This window comes from Prionailurus viverrinus, chromosome A3, assembly GCF_022837055.1.
Source record: "Prionailurus viverrinus isolate Anna chromosome A3, UM_Priviv_1.0, whole genome shotgun sequence".
Taxonomy (NCBI): Eukaryota; Metazoa; Chordata; class Mammalia; order Carnivora; family Felidae; genus Prionailurus; species Prionailurus viverrinus.
In genome coordinates this window covers 25400271-25416968 of record NC_062563.1, presented here as the reverse complement: position 1 = coordinate 25416968, position 16698 = coordinate 25400271, and the positions used below count along the sequence as shown (strand labels likewise).

General features: G+C 46.2%; 1 protein-coding gene and 1 non-coding gene across 5 annotated transcripts in view; one reads left to right on the top strand and one right to left on the bottom strand.

Annotated features, from left to right (window-relative positions):
• PXMP4 (peroxisomal membrane protein 4) overlaps positions 1–16328 on the bottom strand; it is a 33003-nt gene extending 16675 nt beyond the window's left edge. Inside the window, exons 1-4 of one of the 4 annotated variants that reach the window (XM_047853138.1) lie at positions 16172–16328; positions 9800–9862; positions 6543–6741; positions 62–2594 (exon numbers count right to left, since the gene is read on the bottom strand). In XM_047853138.1, the coding sequence (XP_047709094.1) occupies positions 2331–2594; positions 6543–6741; positions 9800–9862; positions 16172–16284 (639 nt within the window). In that variant the 5' untranslated portion in view covers positions 16285–16328 and the 3' untranslated portion in view covers positions 62–2330. Of the gene's footprint in view, positions 1–61; positions 2595–4510; positions 5155–6542; positions 6742–9799; positions 9863–16171 lie in introns of those variants that run through there. The other 3 variants (XM_047853139.1, XR_007150947.1, XM_047853140.1) reach the window with 3 other exon arrangements.
• Positions 6189–6291, top strand: LOC125163115 (U6 spliceosomal RNA). The gene has a single exon (XR_007151285.1). It is a non-coding gene; the product is annotated as a U6 spliceosomal RNA (small nuclear RNA).
• Positions 16329–16698: the final 370 nt, after the last annotated feature.

The following is a 16698-nucleotide window of genomic DNA, read 5'->3' as shown; positions in this document are numbered from 1 at the left end:
CTGCTGCACTGGAGGCCAATTTTAGTTTGGGTTTCCTCAATAGCAGACCCCAAGACAAGGATTTCAGTGCAAGTGGTTTATTTGGGAAATGGTCCCAGGAAGTACTCGTGGGGGCATGAGGATGGGAGACAGAGAAGGGAGTGTTATCAAGCAAGTGACCACTGTGGGCAGGCCAAGTTCAGTCCCGCTGGGAAACTCTGGGAGCCAGTGTGGAGCACGTGCCTCGGAGTTACCCCACCCGGTGATAATGGGGGGGGGGGGGGGGCATTCATCAGTCATTGGTTGAGGGCTGCTCCTGGGATGTGGTAATCTTCCAGACCTGCTGTGGGGCGATGGAGCCGATGCCAGTAACAAGAGAGGGCCTTCAGGCAGAGACACAGGGGTGGCAGGTGGAAAAGTTGGCTGGTGTGCGGTGAAGTGGTAATTTGGAGGAGATATGGGTGCAGCACCCCCAGCATCTGCTTGCTGATGACCACCCCCCTCCCCCGCGTAACCTTGGGATCTCATTCAGCCTCCACAGAGTGAATTCAGAGACCTTCCAGATCACCTTCTCCAAACGTGTAGTACAACACCATGGCTGAGAACACTGCTATTGGCATCAGATGTGATGCCACCATGATTACCTAACAGCTCTGTGACTCAGTTTCCTCACTTGTAACAAGGGATAATAGCTGGCTGCATATCATTCCCTACTGCCTCGTTACTCAAGGTATGGCTTAGACCAGCAGCACCACCAGCGGCACCTGGAAGCCTGTGAGAAGTGCAGAATGTCTGGCCCTACCGCAAACTCACTGAGTCAGAATCTACATTTTAATAAGATCACCAGTGACTCATGTGCACATTTCTACTAGTAATTTCTAAAATATAAAAAGAGACTGAAGTATTCTTACTAGACCAAGGGTCTCAAATTGGTGGGCCATGGACCAAATCTTCCTGGAGACCTGTTTGATTTACCCAGCACACTGATTTTTAAAATCAGACTGGCCCGTGAGTCTCCAGTTGACCATGTCCCCACCACTCCCTAGTGCACATTTTCATTTATGCCCCTTGCCAGGTCCCTGTGGGCACCTGAGTTTGCACCCCCGGCCTGGAACCGATCCTATAACCAGCTAACGTTTGCATAGCTTAGGTTTCTAAATTTAACATAAGGCACTGAAAAAAACCCACGGGCTTTGAGCTCAGACAGCTCTGGGTTCAAACCCTGATTTGGCCATCATACTAGTTGTATTACCTTCAGCAAGTTACTTCCCCTTTCTGATCCTGTGTCTACATCTGTGAAATGAGGATCAGAATACATACTTGCAAGGTCACTGCATGGATTAAAAATAATATGTGCAAAACACCGGGAGGAAGTAGGAGCTCACTAAATGGAAGTAATTAGTAGTAATAGCAGCTGTTGTAGTTATACAAGTCCAATGAGGACACCCGCTGTGTTTTATGATTATCTTCATTTTACAGGAAACTGAGGCTCAGAGAGGTTAAGTACCTTCCCCAAGGTTACATAGTGGTGGAGTGGGGACTCAAACCCATATCCCCAGCTCTGTATCCGTACTGTCCACTAGAATTTTCTGTAAGGACAGAAGTGTTCTACATCTGTGTAGCCACTAGCCACATGTGGCTGACTGAGCACTTGAAAAATGACTGGCCCAAATTGAGACATGCTATAAGCATACAACACATACGTGACTCTGATGACATAGTACTAGAAAAAAGAATGTAAAATAGCTTGTTACTTTTTATATTAATTACATGTTAAAATGATAAAATTTTAGAAATATTGGCTTAAATATATAATTAAGATTAATCTCACCTGTTTCTTTCTACTTTTTTTAATGTGGCTACTAAGAAAAGCTTTAATTACATATATGGATCCCATTGTGCTTCCACTGGACAGTGGAATTCTAGAGCTTCTCCATTAGAACACCTGAGCAAGGAGTATAATATTTTCTAAAAACGTATTTGCAACCCACTGCCCACCAGCAAGGAGCACTCTGTTACTTAAGAATGATTGAAGACCGTACACACCAGTAAGAGACTTCAGGGCCCTCCTCTGATGCCCAGAGGGGGTGTCTTTCCCTGGTCTCACAGAAGTCAGCAGCAGAGCTGGAATCATGTCCAAGGCTCCACAGCCCGAATCGCCACTTGGTCCACCATTTGGGAGTACCTAACGGGACTTGGAAATCAGTGCTTTTGCTTCAGCAAATGGAACCCTGGGACAATAGAATCTGGAGTCTGAGAACCATGATCTTGCGAAGAAGGATCCACTGGGAGGATTCACCGATGGAGTCAATCTCGGGTGCAGATGCCCCCATAAGCACCTTGGGAGCACGTTACTTTGAGGGAAGGCTTTTGTTGTAGAGGAGGAAGTCTGAGATATCGTGCCATACATCGCTGTCCTGATACAGGTAGGTCATGGAGGACTGCAGTGAGGGTTGTAGAGTGCGCTGGTGGTACTCAAAGAGCCACAGCACCAGCCCCCACACTATCCCAGTGAGCAAAGGGAAAGGGTCCCACCTGGGTTCGGGAATGTAGCCCTTCTCCACGCCCAGGCGGCACAGGGCAAACAGGAGTCGTGACAGCAGGTACATGTTGATCTGCAGGAAGGGAATGACAGGGGATTACAGGAGGGCCCAGCCACTGGGAACCTTCTCCCCCTGACCCATGCACTGGGGCACCTACTGTGCAGTAGACTAGTGTTTTTCTTTTTTTTTTTAAGTTTCTTTATTTAGAGGTGCCTGGGTGGTTCAGTCTGTTGGGCATCTGACTCTTGGTTTCGGCTTAGGTCATGATCTCACGGGTTCATGGGATTGAGCCCCATGTCAAGCTCTGTGCTGACAACACTGAGACTGCTTGGGATTCTCTCTCTCTCTCCCGCTCTCTGTCTCTCCCCCACTTGTGCTTATGCTCTCTCTCTCAAAATAAATAAACATTTAGAAAAGTAAATAAATAAAGAATAAAGTTTTAAAATTTATTTTAGTAATCTTTACACCCAATGTGGGGCTTGAACTTATGACCCCGACCGAGTTCAAGAGTCTCATGCTCTTCTGACTAAGCCATCCAGGAGCCCCTGGAACAGTGTGCTGGTATGCAAGGTGATTTGAAATAGTATGTAGCGGGTATTTTAACATTGCTATTCATTTCTTAATTTATCATTCTTGTTAATTAAAAATTTTAGAAAATAGGGCACCTGGGTGGCTCAGTTGGTTGAGCGCCCGACCTTGGCTCAGGTCATGATCTTGTGGTCCGAGTTGGAGTCCCATGTCAGGCTCTGTGCTGACCGCTCAGAGCCTGGAGCCTGCTTCAGATTCTGTGTCTCCCTCTCTCTCTGCCCCTCCCCTGCTCGTGCTCTCTCTCTCTCAAAAATAAATAATCATTTAAAAAAATTTAGAAAATGAATACATTTACATGTTTCAAAACTAAAAGGTAACTTGACACCAAAAAATACAATGCGCGCACACACACACACACACACACACACACACACACACAATTAATAGGTTGGATCTTATCGAAATTTAAAATTGATTGTGAAAGCCCCTATGAAGAGCCTGAAAAGAAAAGCCACAGGTGAGAGAAAATATTCACAAACACATATCTGACAAACTGGTATCTGGAATATATTAAAAAAAAAAACCTCTTAAAACTCAACGGGAAAGAAAAGAAACAATCCAATTAGAAAATAAGCAAAAGATGCGAACAGATGCTTCACTGAACTGGTTATACAGATGGAAAATAAGGACATGGAAAGATGTTCAACGTCATTAGCCATTAGGAAAATGCAAATTAAAACCGCAATGAGAAGCCCTGACACCTATCAGAATGGCTAAAATTAAAAATGTGATCAACCAATGCTGGCTCGGATGTGGAGAAAATGGATCATTTGTATATTCCTGATGGGAATGTAAAATAGTACGGTCCTCTAGAAAATAGTTTGGCAATTTCTTAAAAAATTAAACATGCAGGGGCACCTGGATGTCTCAGTCGGTTACGTGACCAACTCTTGATTTTGGCTCAGGTCATGATCTCACAGTTCGTGGGTTTGAGCCCCGCCATCAGCATAAGAGCCTGCTTAGGATTCTCCCTCCCTCTCTGCCCTCCCCTAATCGCATGTCTCCATGTGCGTGAGCTCTCTCAAAAAAATAAACTTAAAAAAAAAAAAAGTCAATCCTCAAAGGTTACATACAGCAATGACTCTACTTCTAGAACATTTTTGAAATGACAAAATTTCAGAAATGGAGGTCAGAGGGGTCAGGGAAAAGGAGGGGTAAGAAGATGGTGTGACTAGGATTCCTAGGCCTTAGAAGTTCATAAACCAGTGCCATTTCTTTCATTTATTTTTAAGTTTATTTCTTTTGAGAGAGAGTATGCACCCACACAGCAGGCGAGAGACAGAGACAGAGGGAGAGAGAGAATCCCAAGCAGGCTCCATGTTGTCAGTACAGAGATCTACGCAGGGCTCAAGCTCACAAAATCTGAGATCATGACCTGAGCTAAAATCAAGAGCTGGACACTTAACCGACTGAGCCACCCAGGCGTCCCAGACCAGTGACATTTCTAACAACAACAACAAAAACTGGGGAAATTTTCTCAAAATATAAAATGCTCATATCCACAGACTCCACAATCCCATGTTGAGGAAATTTCAGATGGATTGACAGACAAACGCCCAAAGACGCAGACTGCAATGTGTGTGTACTGGCAAAAGGTTAGAGACACCCTTGTCCATCCAGAGGAGACTGGGAAAATCAAGCCTGGTCTATCCACCCAATGGAGAACTTTGCTGATGTTAAAAAGAATGAGGGATTGACAAGAAAGGTTTCCAAAATACATCATTCTGTGAAGAAAAAGTGTGGCATGATCTCATTGGAGGAAAACTCCTGATATGTTCAGACACAAGCACAGACAATTTCTGAAGAGCACACAAGACACAGTTGAAGTGTTCATGGACAGTGGCTGGACAATTAGCAGGGGGTGGGAACTTTCTTTTAAATCCTTTTTTTTTTTTAAGTTTATTTATTTTGAAAGAGAGAGAGCATATGCACACGCACAAATGGGGGAGGGGAAGAAAAGAGGGAGGGAGTCAGAATCCCAAGCAGGCTCTGCCCTGTCAGATGTGGGCTCGATCTCTTGTCTCACCAACAGTGAGATTATGACCTGAAACGAAATCAAGCGTCAGACGCTTAACTGACTGAGCCACCCAGGTGCCCCTTTTCAATTTATTTTCTAGTTTTATTGTGACCATACCCCAAGCACCTAGGAGTATGCCAGGCACACAGGGGTGCTTAGTCTGCATTTTTCAAAATGTGAAAATAAAACGTTTTATAATTTGAAAGTATTTAATAAATTTGAGGGAGGCAAAAAGAGGGTCTGCCAACTTTTCACGATGACCAAAAAGGACTTAAAACAATAAATAGCATTTCATTTCACAAAAAAAAGAAGAAAAAAAAAGGATTTTAACCTAGAAAAAGGACAAGTTAAAGAATAGATCATTCTTCGAGTGTAATAAGTTATGTTTTATGGGGCGCCTGGGTGGATCAGTCAGTTAAGTGTCCGACTTCAGCTCAGGACATGATCTCACGGTTTGTGAGTTTGAGCCCCGTGGCAGGCTCTGTGCTGATAGCTCAGAGCCTGGAGCCGGCTTCAGATCCTGTGTCTGCCTCTCTCTCTGCCTCTCTCCCAATTATGCTCTGTTTCTCTGTAGAGAGACAATAAATGTAAAAAAAGAAAAAAAAAATTTTTTAAATATGTTTTATGAATATCTTACTCCAGGCCAATTTAAATTTTTTTCTTTTACTGTTTATTTTTGAGAGAGACAGAGACAGTGTACAAGCAGGGGAGGGACAGAGAGAGAGGGAGACACAGAATCTGAAGCAGGCTCCAGGCTCTACACTGTCAGCACAGAGCCCGACACGGGGCTCCAACTCACAAATGGTGAGATCATGACCTGAGCTGAAGTCAGATGACTAACCAACTGAGCCCTCCAGGTGTCTGGTAGCCATTTTTTTTTTTTTTAAGTAAGCTCTACACCCAATGTGGGGCTTGAACTCATGACCCATGATCAAGAGTCATATGCTCTACTGACTGAGCCAGCCAGGTGCCCCCAGAGTGGTGGTGTGTGTGTGGTTTTTTTTTTTCCTCATTTCACTGCACAGTGTTTTTTGGTTTTTTGTTTTTCAATCTTTGCTCCAGTGCTCGCTTCGGCAGCACATCTACTAAAATTGAACAATATAGAGATTAGCATGACCCCTGTGCAAGGATGACACACAAATTTGTGAAGCGTTCCAGATTAAAAAAAAAAAAAAGATCTTTTTTCCAGAAAACAGCACACACACTGAGTTTTGGGAAAGATGGAATTTCAGCAAGCCGCTTGCTTGGTTTACAGATAAGGAAACTGAGGAGAAAGTGACCTTCCCAAGGTCACACAGGGACTGGTGAATCACAGACCCTCGGACCTCTACCTCTTTGACCTCTACCTGGACCACGTCCCTCCCACCCCCCACCCCACCCGCAGCCCAACCCCTATCCTGGGGCAGGGTCTTTACCTGACTGTTGATGTTATTGTTATCTCTAAACACCAGCAAGGCCCCGATGAAGGCAGCCAGGAACGAGTGCACCTGGTAGGTCTCGCCCTGCACGTGGGACTGCAGGGCACAGAGCCCCTTATAGGCGAACACAAAGCAGGCCAGGTTCCAGGAGTGGGTGTACGTGGCCTGCAGGATGGCCCGCAGCTTCTCCTGGAGGCTGCACAAACACAGGGAGCCCCCATGAGCACAGGCCCACTGTTCCACGTTCACTCACTGGGCGTGCAAATATGAACCAGGCGAGGAGCTCACGGCCACTGCTCTTTCAGCCCCAGGTCTCTAGCTTCCATGTCGTGGGGGCTGCTGTCCCATTGGATTCAGGCCTTGACTCCATGCCACTTCCTCAGAGGGCCCTGGCCTGACCACCCGACTCAAAAGAATGCCCATCCTATCCTGTCCTCTTTTCCTTCACAGCTCTTACACCAGCTGACACTTATATGCTTGTTTATTATTTCTCCCCACTCCCACCCCGCTCCAGTACAAGCTACTGAAGAGTGGTGTCTACATCTGAACAGAGCCTGGCACATAGTAGGTACTCAATACGTGTTTTTTTGGAGTGAGCTGTGAAGACATGAATGAGAGAGTAAGGGAGAGCCTACTATGTACTGGAGCTGGGGATACGATTCTGAGGGAAAGTGCTTGCTGCCTTCATAAGATATATGATCTAAAGGGAGAACATAAATAATCACGAAGCAAGGGTCAAATTTCGACTTGACCAGAGATGATCCTGGGATCTGAAGGATTGATGAGGTGTCAATGAAGTCGGGAGGGGAGAGGACTTGCATCCAGGCAGAGGGATCAGCACATGCAAAGGTTTGGAGGAGGGACAGAGAGTAAGGAGTAAAGGGACAGAGAGAAGCCATCAAGGCCTGAGCAAAGAATACGGGGGGAAATGATGTGGGGAGAGGAAGGGCCATGCTCTTCTGTCTTTATCCTGAGAAAAGTACACATTTAAGTAGGGAAAGGATTCTATTTATCTTTTAAAATTAAGTCACTAGGGGGCAGTGAGGAGAACACAAGGACAAGGGCAGAGTGTACTCTGGGAGTCAATTCAAGGATGACACAACCAACCTAGAGGCTAGATGAGGACCTTGAAGTGGGTCAACTGGAACCTGTGGAAATCGGCCAGGTGAGTGGGGACAGCCAGGAGTCAGCTGGCTCTCGCCTCACAGGAAACAAGCCCCGTGTTGCCAGTTCTTAATCTTTTTTTTTTTTTTTTTGAGTAAACTCTATGCCCAACATGGGCTGAAACTCATGACCTCGAGATCAAGAGTCACATGCTATAGTGACTGTGCCAGCCAGGCATTAATGCAAGAAAGCTGGATTTCCCAGTTATCAAGTATTGGTGCTAATCTTGCCTTCAAAATGTTTCGAGAGTCTGACCACTTTCCTCTCACCTACACTGCCACCACCAATGTCTGGGCCACCAGCATTGTTCCTCTTGATCACTGACTGCTTTGTTTGCTCCTCTATCCCTAGCACCTAAAATGGTGTCTGGCACATAGTAGATGTTCAATAAATATTTACTGTTTGAAAGAATGAGTTCAATTTTAAGAAAACAGAGGGCAAAAACCAAAACTAAAATCAGCGAATCAATAAATAAAGCAAAAATACAAGAGGTGTGAATTCGAGCCCCATGATGGGTATAGAGCTTACTTAAAAAAAGAAAGAAAAGAGGGGCGCCTGGGTGGCGCAGTCGGTTAAGCGTCCGACTTCAGCCAGGTCACGATCTCGCGGTCCGGGAGTTCGAGCCCCGCGTCAGGCTCTGGGCTGATGGCTCGGAGCCTGGAGCCTGTTTCCGATTCTGTGTGTCTCTCTCTCTCTGCCCCTCCCCCGTTCATGCTGTGTCTCTCTCTGTCCCAAAAATAAATAAATGTTGAAAAAAAAATTAAAAAAAAAAAAAAGAAAGAAAGAAAAGAGCAACCCTAAAAAAATACAAAAAAGGGAAAATCTTACGAGCTGGATTTGGCCAATAGGCTGTCCATGTGTACTTCTTATAAGCTCTAGGTGAAGCTACATACATTAAAAACCAGGCCACAGGGGCGCCTGGGTGGCTCAGTCGGTTAAGCGTCCGACTTCAGCTCAGGTCATGATCTCACGGTCATTGAGTTCAAGCCCTGCGTCGGGCTCTGTGCTGACAGTTCAGAGCCTGGAGCCTGTTTCAGATTCTGTGTCTCCCTCTCTCTGACCCTCCCCTGTTCATGCTCTGTCTCTCTCTGTCTCAAAAATAAATAAACGTTAAAAAAAAAAAAAAAAGTTAAAAAAAAAAAACAAAACCAGGCCACAGACGCTTAGTTAGCTAAGTGTCTGACTCCTAGTTTCGGCTCAGGTCAAGATATCACAGTTTATGAGTTTGAGCCCCACATTGGGCTCTGCGCTGAGAGCATGGAGCCTGCTTAGGATTCTCTCTCTCCCTCCCTCTCTCTCTGCCTCTCCCCCGCTCATGCGCGCTCCCTCTCTCTCTCTCTCAAAATAAATAAATAAACTTTAAAAAGAAAAAAAGCAATGGTTCACCCAAGGAGGACCCATGGCCAAATAAATCTCAGCATTAAAAACGAGGCCACAGAGTAGTTTCTGAGAAGCGCAATGAGGGGAAAGTCACGGGGGTTGGAGGAAGACCAAGAAGTTTGAGGAAGGGAGGGAGGTCATGGACAGTTTTCCCAAGGAAGTAACCCTCATAAAATTGGTATTGGTTGCCAGGAAGGAAATAAAGGTAGGGCAGAAGAGGAAAGAGCATGCCCGGCAGGGGGTGTTGTATAAGTAAACGTGTGGAGGTGGAACCACATGTGGCATGGCAGCGAGTCCTATGTGCCAAGGGCACTGCAGGCTGGATGTAGGGGAACAGTGTGGGGATGCAGCTGAGACCAGGCAGCAGGGGGCCTTTTTTTTAAAGTTATCTTAAAGTTTTTTTAAGTTATCAGTATACTTAATATACACTGTTATCTTCATTTCAGGTGTACAATGTAGTGGTTCAACAATCCCATACATCATCCAGTGCTCCTCGTGGTTAGTTGCAGAGGGGCTTTTAAGGAAGGAAGTTGGGCTTCTCTGGAGGATCGTGGGAGCCGGGGGAGTTTTTGAGCAGCAATAATAGATCAGACTCGTACTTGAGATGGTGGTGATGGGGGATAGGCTAGACCTAGCTAGGAAGCTAGTGCAACCGTCCTGGTACTGAGGGCTGAACATACTCTCTCCCAGTTTGAGGAGGGGGTGGGTACCTGCCACTCCGGAAGAGAAAGGTCATGACCAGCGCGTGAGGGGCCCGGATTTTGACTCCGTAGCTGCAGAAATGAAAGGAAACAGTTACTATGGCGTCACTGCCTCACAGAGTCTCCCTGGGCAATCTGACTCCTCGCCCCCTCTCCAAGCCTAATCCTAACATCGTCCTGGAAGGGGAGATAATGCTGGCTTTCAGGTTAGATCTGGGTTCAAGTTAGATCTGGGTTCAAATCCCAGTCCTAACACCTTCTTGGTAGTGTGGCCTCGGGCTTGTTATTTAACTTCTCTGAGCCTCAGTTTGCCTAACAGTAAAAGGGGATGTCAGCCTAGGGGGCTGGTTATAATTCCAATGAAAGGGGACCATGTGTGTCAAAGGCCTCCACCAGCCTCACCCAACTGGCTGTGTGGAGTTGCTCCCTCGGTTCCACACTGACTTACCATTGCAGCCGGACTCATTATTTTTTTTTAAAGCATAAATCATATCACATCCCAATTTAAAAGCCGCCAATACCTTTCCCCTACTCACAGAATAAAATCTGGGCTCTTCCCACAGCCTTGAAAGTGCTGCAAGATGTGGCCCCTGCTTACTTCTCCTACCTCTTGCCCCCTACTTCTCCTGCTCCATCCAACCCGCCCTGGCCTTCCTGTAGGTCTTTGGACTGCCAGTTTCTCCCCTGCCTCTGGGCAGGCTGTTCCCTCTGCCTAGACTGTCCTTTACTCCTCACGTAGCCACTGCTTCCTCAGCTCTCCAGTCTCAGCTGGGGCCTCTGTGGAGGCTCCTTACACAACAGCCTAGGTTAGGGTAATATTTGCATTGCCACAGAGCCCCAAGCTTCTCTGTGGTACTCTACACTCCTGGGTTAATGATTCAATTTCTCATAACTACTTATTCTATTCTAATTATCTCTTTCTTCCACTAGACTGTGGGCTTCGTGAGGGACTGTGTTTGATTTGTCCTCCACAGAGTCCCCAGCACCTTGCATGGTACTTAACATATAGCATGTGCTTAGTACATGATGGCTGACTGATTCTGGAACAACCTTTAATTATCTGTGAGGGAAGGTAATTTCTAGAAGGTTCTATCTTCAGCTTGGTTCATCTTAAAGTTAGTAAGTTCCCTAAAATAGTTGCTGAGTAATATAATTCCTTCTACCTGTTCAAAATACACCACTTTCCAACTATTATAGACAGGAGGACCTGAGCTTTGTAAAACTGGATTTAAAAAATAAAAAACACTGGAAAGAAATATGCCACAATGTTAGCAATGTCCCCAGAGCTGGAGAAGTATGCGAATTTACTTTTATCTTTTAACTTTTCTATACTTCCAAAATGATCTATAATGATTAAGCATTGCTTTTAAAATTAAAGCAACTGGAATAAACATTTTTTTTTAAAGTAGGCTCCATGCCCAATGTGGGGCTTCTTGAGCCCATGACCCTGAGATCAAGAGACACACGTGCTATGTACTGAGCCAGCCAGGCATGCCGAAATAAATTTTAAAAGTTACATAAAGGCCTCTTTTTAAGACTCAAACCTCGGGGCGCCTGGGTGGCTCAGTCGGTTGAGCGTCCGACTTCGCTCAGGTCACGATCTCAGGTCCGTGAGTTCGAGCCCCGCATCAGGCTCTGTGCTGACAGCTCAGAGCCTGGAGCCTGCTTCAGATTCTGTGTCTCCCTCTCTCTGGCCCTCCCCCTGTTCATGCTCTGTCTCTCTCTCTGTCTCAAAAATAAATAAATGTTAAAAAAAAATTAAAAAAAAAAAAGACTCAAACCTCTCCCCTGACCCTCCTTGTACTTCCTCATTTGAGCACTGGGGATTGTGTGAACATGAATACTTTCATCCTCATTGTTTTTCATTTATTTTTTAAAGATTTTATTTTTAAACAATCACACCCAACATGGGGCTCAAACTCACAACCCCAAGATTGGAGTTGCATGTTTCACTCACTGAGCCAGCGAGGTGCCCCCTCTGTTTTAACTATATTCAAGTGGGTAGTAAAAAGGAAATACTGTAGTATTTGGTGCCAAAGCCCTGCCACGTTTTACTGTGTGAACTTGGATAAGTTACTTAACCTCTCTGAGCCTCTCTTCTCCCATCAGTAAAAAGTATTCTCCATTTCAGACTTGCTTCTGGCAGTTAAGGACATAGCACATGTGAAAGTTCTAGTCTCTTCCTTCTTGTTCTTGACTGGACTCCCTCTTATCCCACCAAGTTCTCCAGCTGCCAGGCCCTGATCTTACCAAGCTACAAGGTCTAAAAATCCTTGGCACAATGACCATGACTACATATTGTCATATGAGTATCTGTGACTGTTCACCACAGGCTTGTTAGAAACAGCAAAAGACTGGAAGCGAAGCCATGTCCATCCACAGGGAGCTTCTGGATAAATAAACAATGGTCCCACCACTGAGTGGAATACTACACAGATGTAAAAGACGGAGGCAGCTTTATGTGCACTGCAGGATGTATTAGAGCAAGATGTGTAAAATATAAAGTTGCATCAAACGAGGTAATTCTTCCATAAATCTAAAATTATTTCAAAATAAAACTTGTCTTGGGGCACCTGGGTGGCTCAGTTGGTTGAGCATCTAACTTCAGATCAGGTCATGATGTTGTGATTCCTGAGTTCAAGCCCCACACTGGGCTAGCTGCTGTCAGCATAGACTCCACTTCAGATCTCCTGTTCCCCTCTCCCTTCCCCTCCCCTGCCTGCGCTCTCAAAAATAAATAAAAATATTTTTTAAATAATAAAATAAAAAAGAAAACTTGTCTTAAATGTGTGGGGGGGAAATATATGTATTTGTTTGTACATGCAGAGAATACTTCTGGAGGGAGACATGAGACTGGATATAGGTGTCACCTCCAGGGAGGGAGACTGAGTGATAGAAGAATGGGGTGAGCAGGCCTTCATAGCATCTCCCTTTTTTTTTAAGTAGGCTCCACGCCCAATGTGGGCCTTGAATTCACAACCCTGAGACCAAGAGTCTCATGCTCCCCTGACTGAGCCAGCCAGGCATAGCATCAAATTTTTTATGCCTTTTCTGAAAGTTACGTAATTAAAACAAATTTTTTTTTAAGTTTTATTTATTTGTTTTTTTGAGGGAGAGATAGAGTGAGTGGGGGAGGGGCAGAGAGAGCGGGAGAGAGAGAGAATCCCAAGCAGGCTCTGCACTGTCAGCATGGAGCCCGATGCGGGGTTCGAATTCACACACCGTGAGATCATGACTTGAGCCGAAACTAAGAGTTGCACTCTTAACCGACTGAGCCACCCAGGCGCCCCGAAAGTTACCTAATTTTTAAAAAAGATTTTACTATTAAGTGATCTCTACACCCAGTGCGGGGCTCGAACTTACAACCCCAAGATCAAGAGTCTTATGCTCTACCAACTGAACCAGACAGGCACCCCTAACGTTACCTAATTTTTAAAATATAGGGGTACCTGGGTGGCTCAGTCAGTTAAGCGTCCAACTTCAGTCAGGTCATGATCTTGCAGCTTGTGAGTTCAAGCCCCGTGTCAGGCTCTGTGCTGACACCTCAGAGCCTGAAGCCTGCTTCTGATTCTGTCCCCCTATCTCTCTGCTCCTCCCCTGTTCACTCTCTCTCTGTCTCAAAAAATTAATAAACATTAAAAATTAAAATATATATACATATATATAAATTAAATTTGTAAATGTTAACAAGTTGAAGCCAGTGTTATTGTTGCGATGGCCATGCTGAATTGCTTGTCTCCTGCCTAGCAGTGGGCAGGGCCCCCATCTTGGCCACAGCAAGCTCTCTGCCACACCTCATCCAAAGCCATGTCTCTTTCCCTTGAACAAAGAGGCCCTCAGCCTCCTCCAGCTCACCAGGGTGAAAAGGGCCCTTGTTTATACCCCAGACATAAGTGGAATAGTGCCCCCACCTCCTTACATCTGCCAGGCCTCATTCCCAAAGCCCTCAAACTCAGGTGGGAGCCAGTTACTATCATTCACAGGATTACTCTATGTCCTGAAAAAGAGGGGTGCCTGGGGTTTGAAAGAACTTACAGGACATAATGACAGGTTCAACATGATGTCCAGGAAGAGCCTGGTCTCAGCAAACTAACATTTAGGGAGGACATTTAGGGGACAGCCAGGACAATTTGACTATTAACTGGACAGTAGTCAACACTATAGATTATTATTAATTTATTAAGTATAATCATGATAATTAGCCATATAGGAAAATGTTCAAATTTTTAGAGATGCACACTGACATATTGAGGGGTAGAAATCACAGCGAGTTCAATTTTACAAAGCTTATATGTCTTAGTCGTCCAAGACTGCCTCCCTGAATGGATAGCGTCTCTGCACAAACCGCATATTCTTTTCCCCCTCCAGGCCTTTGTTCAAACCATTCCCTCTGGTTGGGATGCCCTTCTCCTCCTGGAAAATTCTAACTCGGCCTTCAAAATATCACCATCACCTCCTCTGTAAAGCATTCCGGGCACTGCCATGGTACTTTAACGATGAATCTCATTAGGACCTTGAACTCTTGGTCCTTACAGATGGGCATGGTGCCTCAGCACTAAACAGTAATGGGATCACTGCCTTAGATCACTCCGTTTGAGTGAGGCTGTTTCCATTTTACAGAGAAGGAAACTGAGGCCAGAAGAGATGAAGGCACCCAGCTTTGAAATAAAGGAACTAGGCCTGAGAAGGGCCTGATCTTAGGAAGTGCCTGCCCTGGCTGGGAAGGCTGAGACAACAGGAACAACTGGGTTGAAAGTATATATACAAAGCTAGCATTGGGCAATGCCCATTGCTGCTTTGTCCTGAGAATAACTTGGCAAAGGGCCACTTATATTATCCCATCTTAGTCACACCTCAGCATGGCTGATAAAACCTTCAGGCCCAACAGGTACCAATTCCACCTGACTCTGGGTTTCCAGAGAAGCCAAGAGCCTGGCATTGGGATCAGGCATCTCTGTGTTTGAATCCTGGCTGTGACACAGGCCAAGTGATGTGACCATAAGTAATGAGTTTACCTTTCTGAGTGAGTCTTCTCATTTGGAAAATGGGGACAATTGCAATTCCTACCCTGTACACTTGTACATTCATTCAGAAAATGTTTGAGAGTATCCTATGTACCATGTACTAGGAATACACCAAGGAACAAAGTAGATAAATATTTCTGTCCCTATGAAGCCCACTTTTTAGTGAGAAAGACAGAATATAAAAACAGGATACATAGGTGAACTTAGTGTCAGATGGTGACAAATAGTATGGAGAAAACTTAAGTATGGGAGGAAGTGAGGAGTTCAGAGATGACCTTATTGAGAAGGTGACACTTAAGCAGAGACCTGAAAAGGTGACGGTGTGATCTAGGCAGACGTCCCTGTATATATATATACATACACACACACACACACACACACACACACCAGCCAACAGATATATATACCAGGCACTGTGCTGAGCATTTCACATACACTGATTCAATCCTCTGACAGTATGATGTAAGTATTATTATCGTCCCCATTTTATAGAAATTGAGGCTTAGAGAGGCTAAATGACTTGCTCCAGATCACACAGGTCAGTGGCACCAAGATTTGAACAAAGGCAGTCTCACCACCATGCCATGATGCCACTAGCATACCAACTCCAGGAGAACAAATCTTTGGTTTTTTCTGTTGTGTCCCCAGTTCTGGCACAGTACACTCTCAATAAATGACAACAGTTATGCATGAGTTTTAAAGGAGGGGGAGCTCCCCTCCAGTTACCAGCCAGGTGAAATGAACCCAAGACCTCCTTTCCAGCAGATCTGATGGCCAGGGTGGAATCAATTTAATGTCGAGCAAATATTTGCAGCTTCTTTCACAGTTGTTCTCATTCCTCAGGCTTATGCCTTAGGAGTTCCCTGGGCAGGATGGGGACTTGGCGCTAGAGTCATACAGATAAGAAGTGAGAAGTGGAATATGAGCCCATGGGCTCCTTAATGGTGGGAGCATAGGCAGAAGGCACCGCTGGCTTGCCAGAGGCCAGTGGCCACTTCTCACTGTGCAGATGGGACCGCTGAAGCCACGCAGACCCAAGGACACATAGCGGGGTATGGGGGGTGGTGTGGGGAGGGGTGGGCCAAACGAGGGGATACAAGGGCTGGCGTGGAGGTGATCAAGGCAAGTGGGCCAGGTTGCAAAGCATGTAGAGCCCCAAAACAGCTTAATGGGAGCCCCAGCTCAGAAGGCTCACGGAACCCCAAATCCAGCGCCCACCGTGCTGGACACCTCGGTAGACCGAGGCCTAGGGAGGCTGCTCAAGGGCACACGGCGTTGCGGTGGGCCCAGAATCCACTCCTCCGACCCCAGCCAGACCCACCCTTCAGCCCGGGCCCGGCCCGACCGCCCCACTCACACTGCCCCGTTCCGGAAGCCCTTAAGCATGGCCAACGCAGCGTGGTAGCGGCGCTTGCGCAACAGTGCGTTGACCGCAAGGAGCAGAGCCCTTAGCTGCGGCGGGACGGCCATAGGGACGAGGAAACAGCGCAAGCAGCAGGACCAGCACTGGCAGAGTCCGGCGGCGCACCTTGGAGGCGCGGGGCGGAGCAGCCGTGCCTTTGCACCCATAGGCTCTGTCTGCTGTCACTCTTAGGGGAAGAGCCAATCAAATGGCCCACTCATCTCGCATGGGGAACGGGATGTTGGCACTCCTCCCGAGTAGCGTCTGATTGGAAGAGTGGGAGAGCTTGTAACCAATCACAAATGGGCTCCGCCCGACCGGCCCTAAGGGGGCCAGAATCCTGAGCCCGTATTTGTCCCACCAGATAGACTGTAGACGGTGGTTGGGTGGGTCGCCCGTGAGTTTTCAAGGAGACTTCTTGAAAGAGGAGCTGCCCTCCCTAGTATTGGGATAGTGACCCTGGGAGGAGCCAGACCTCACCT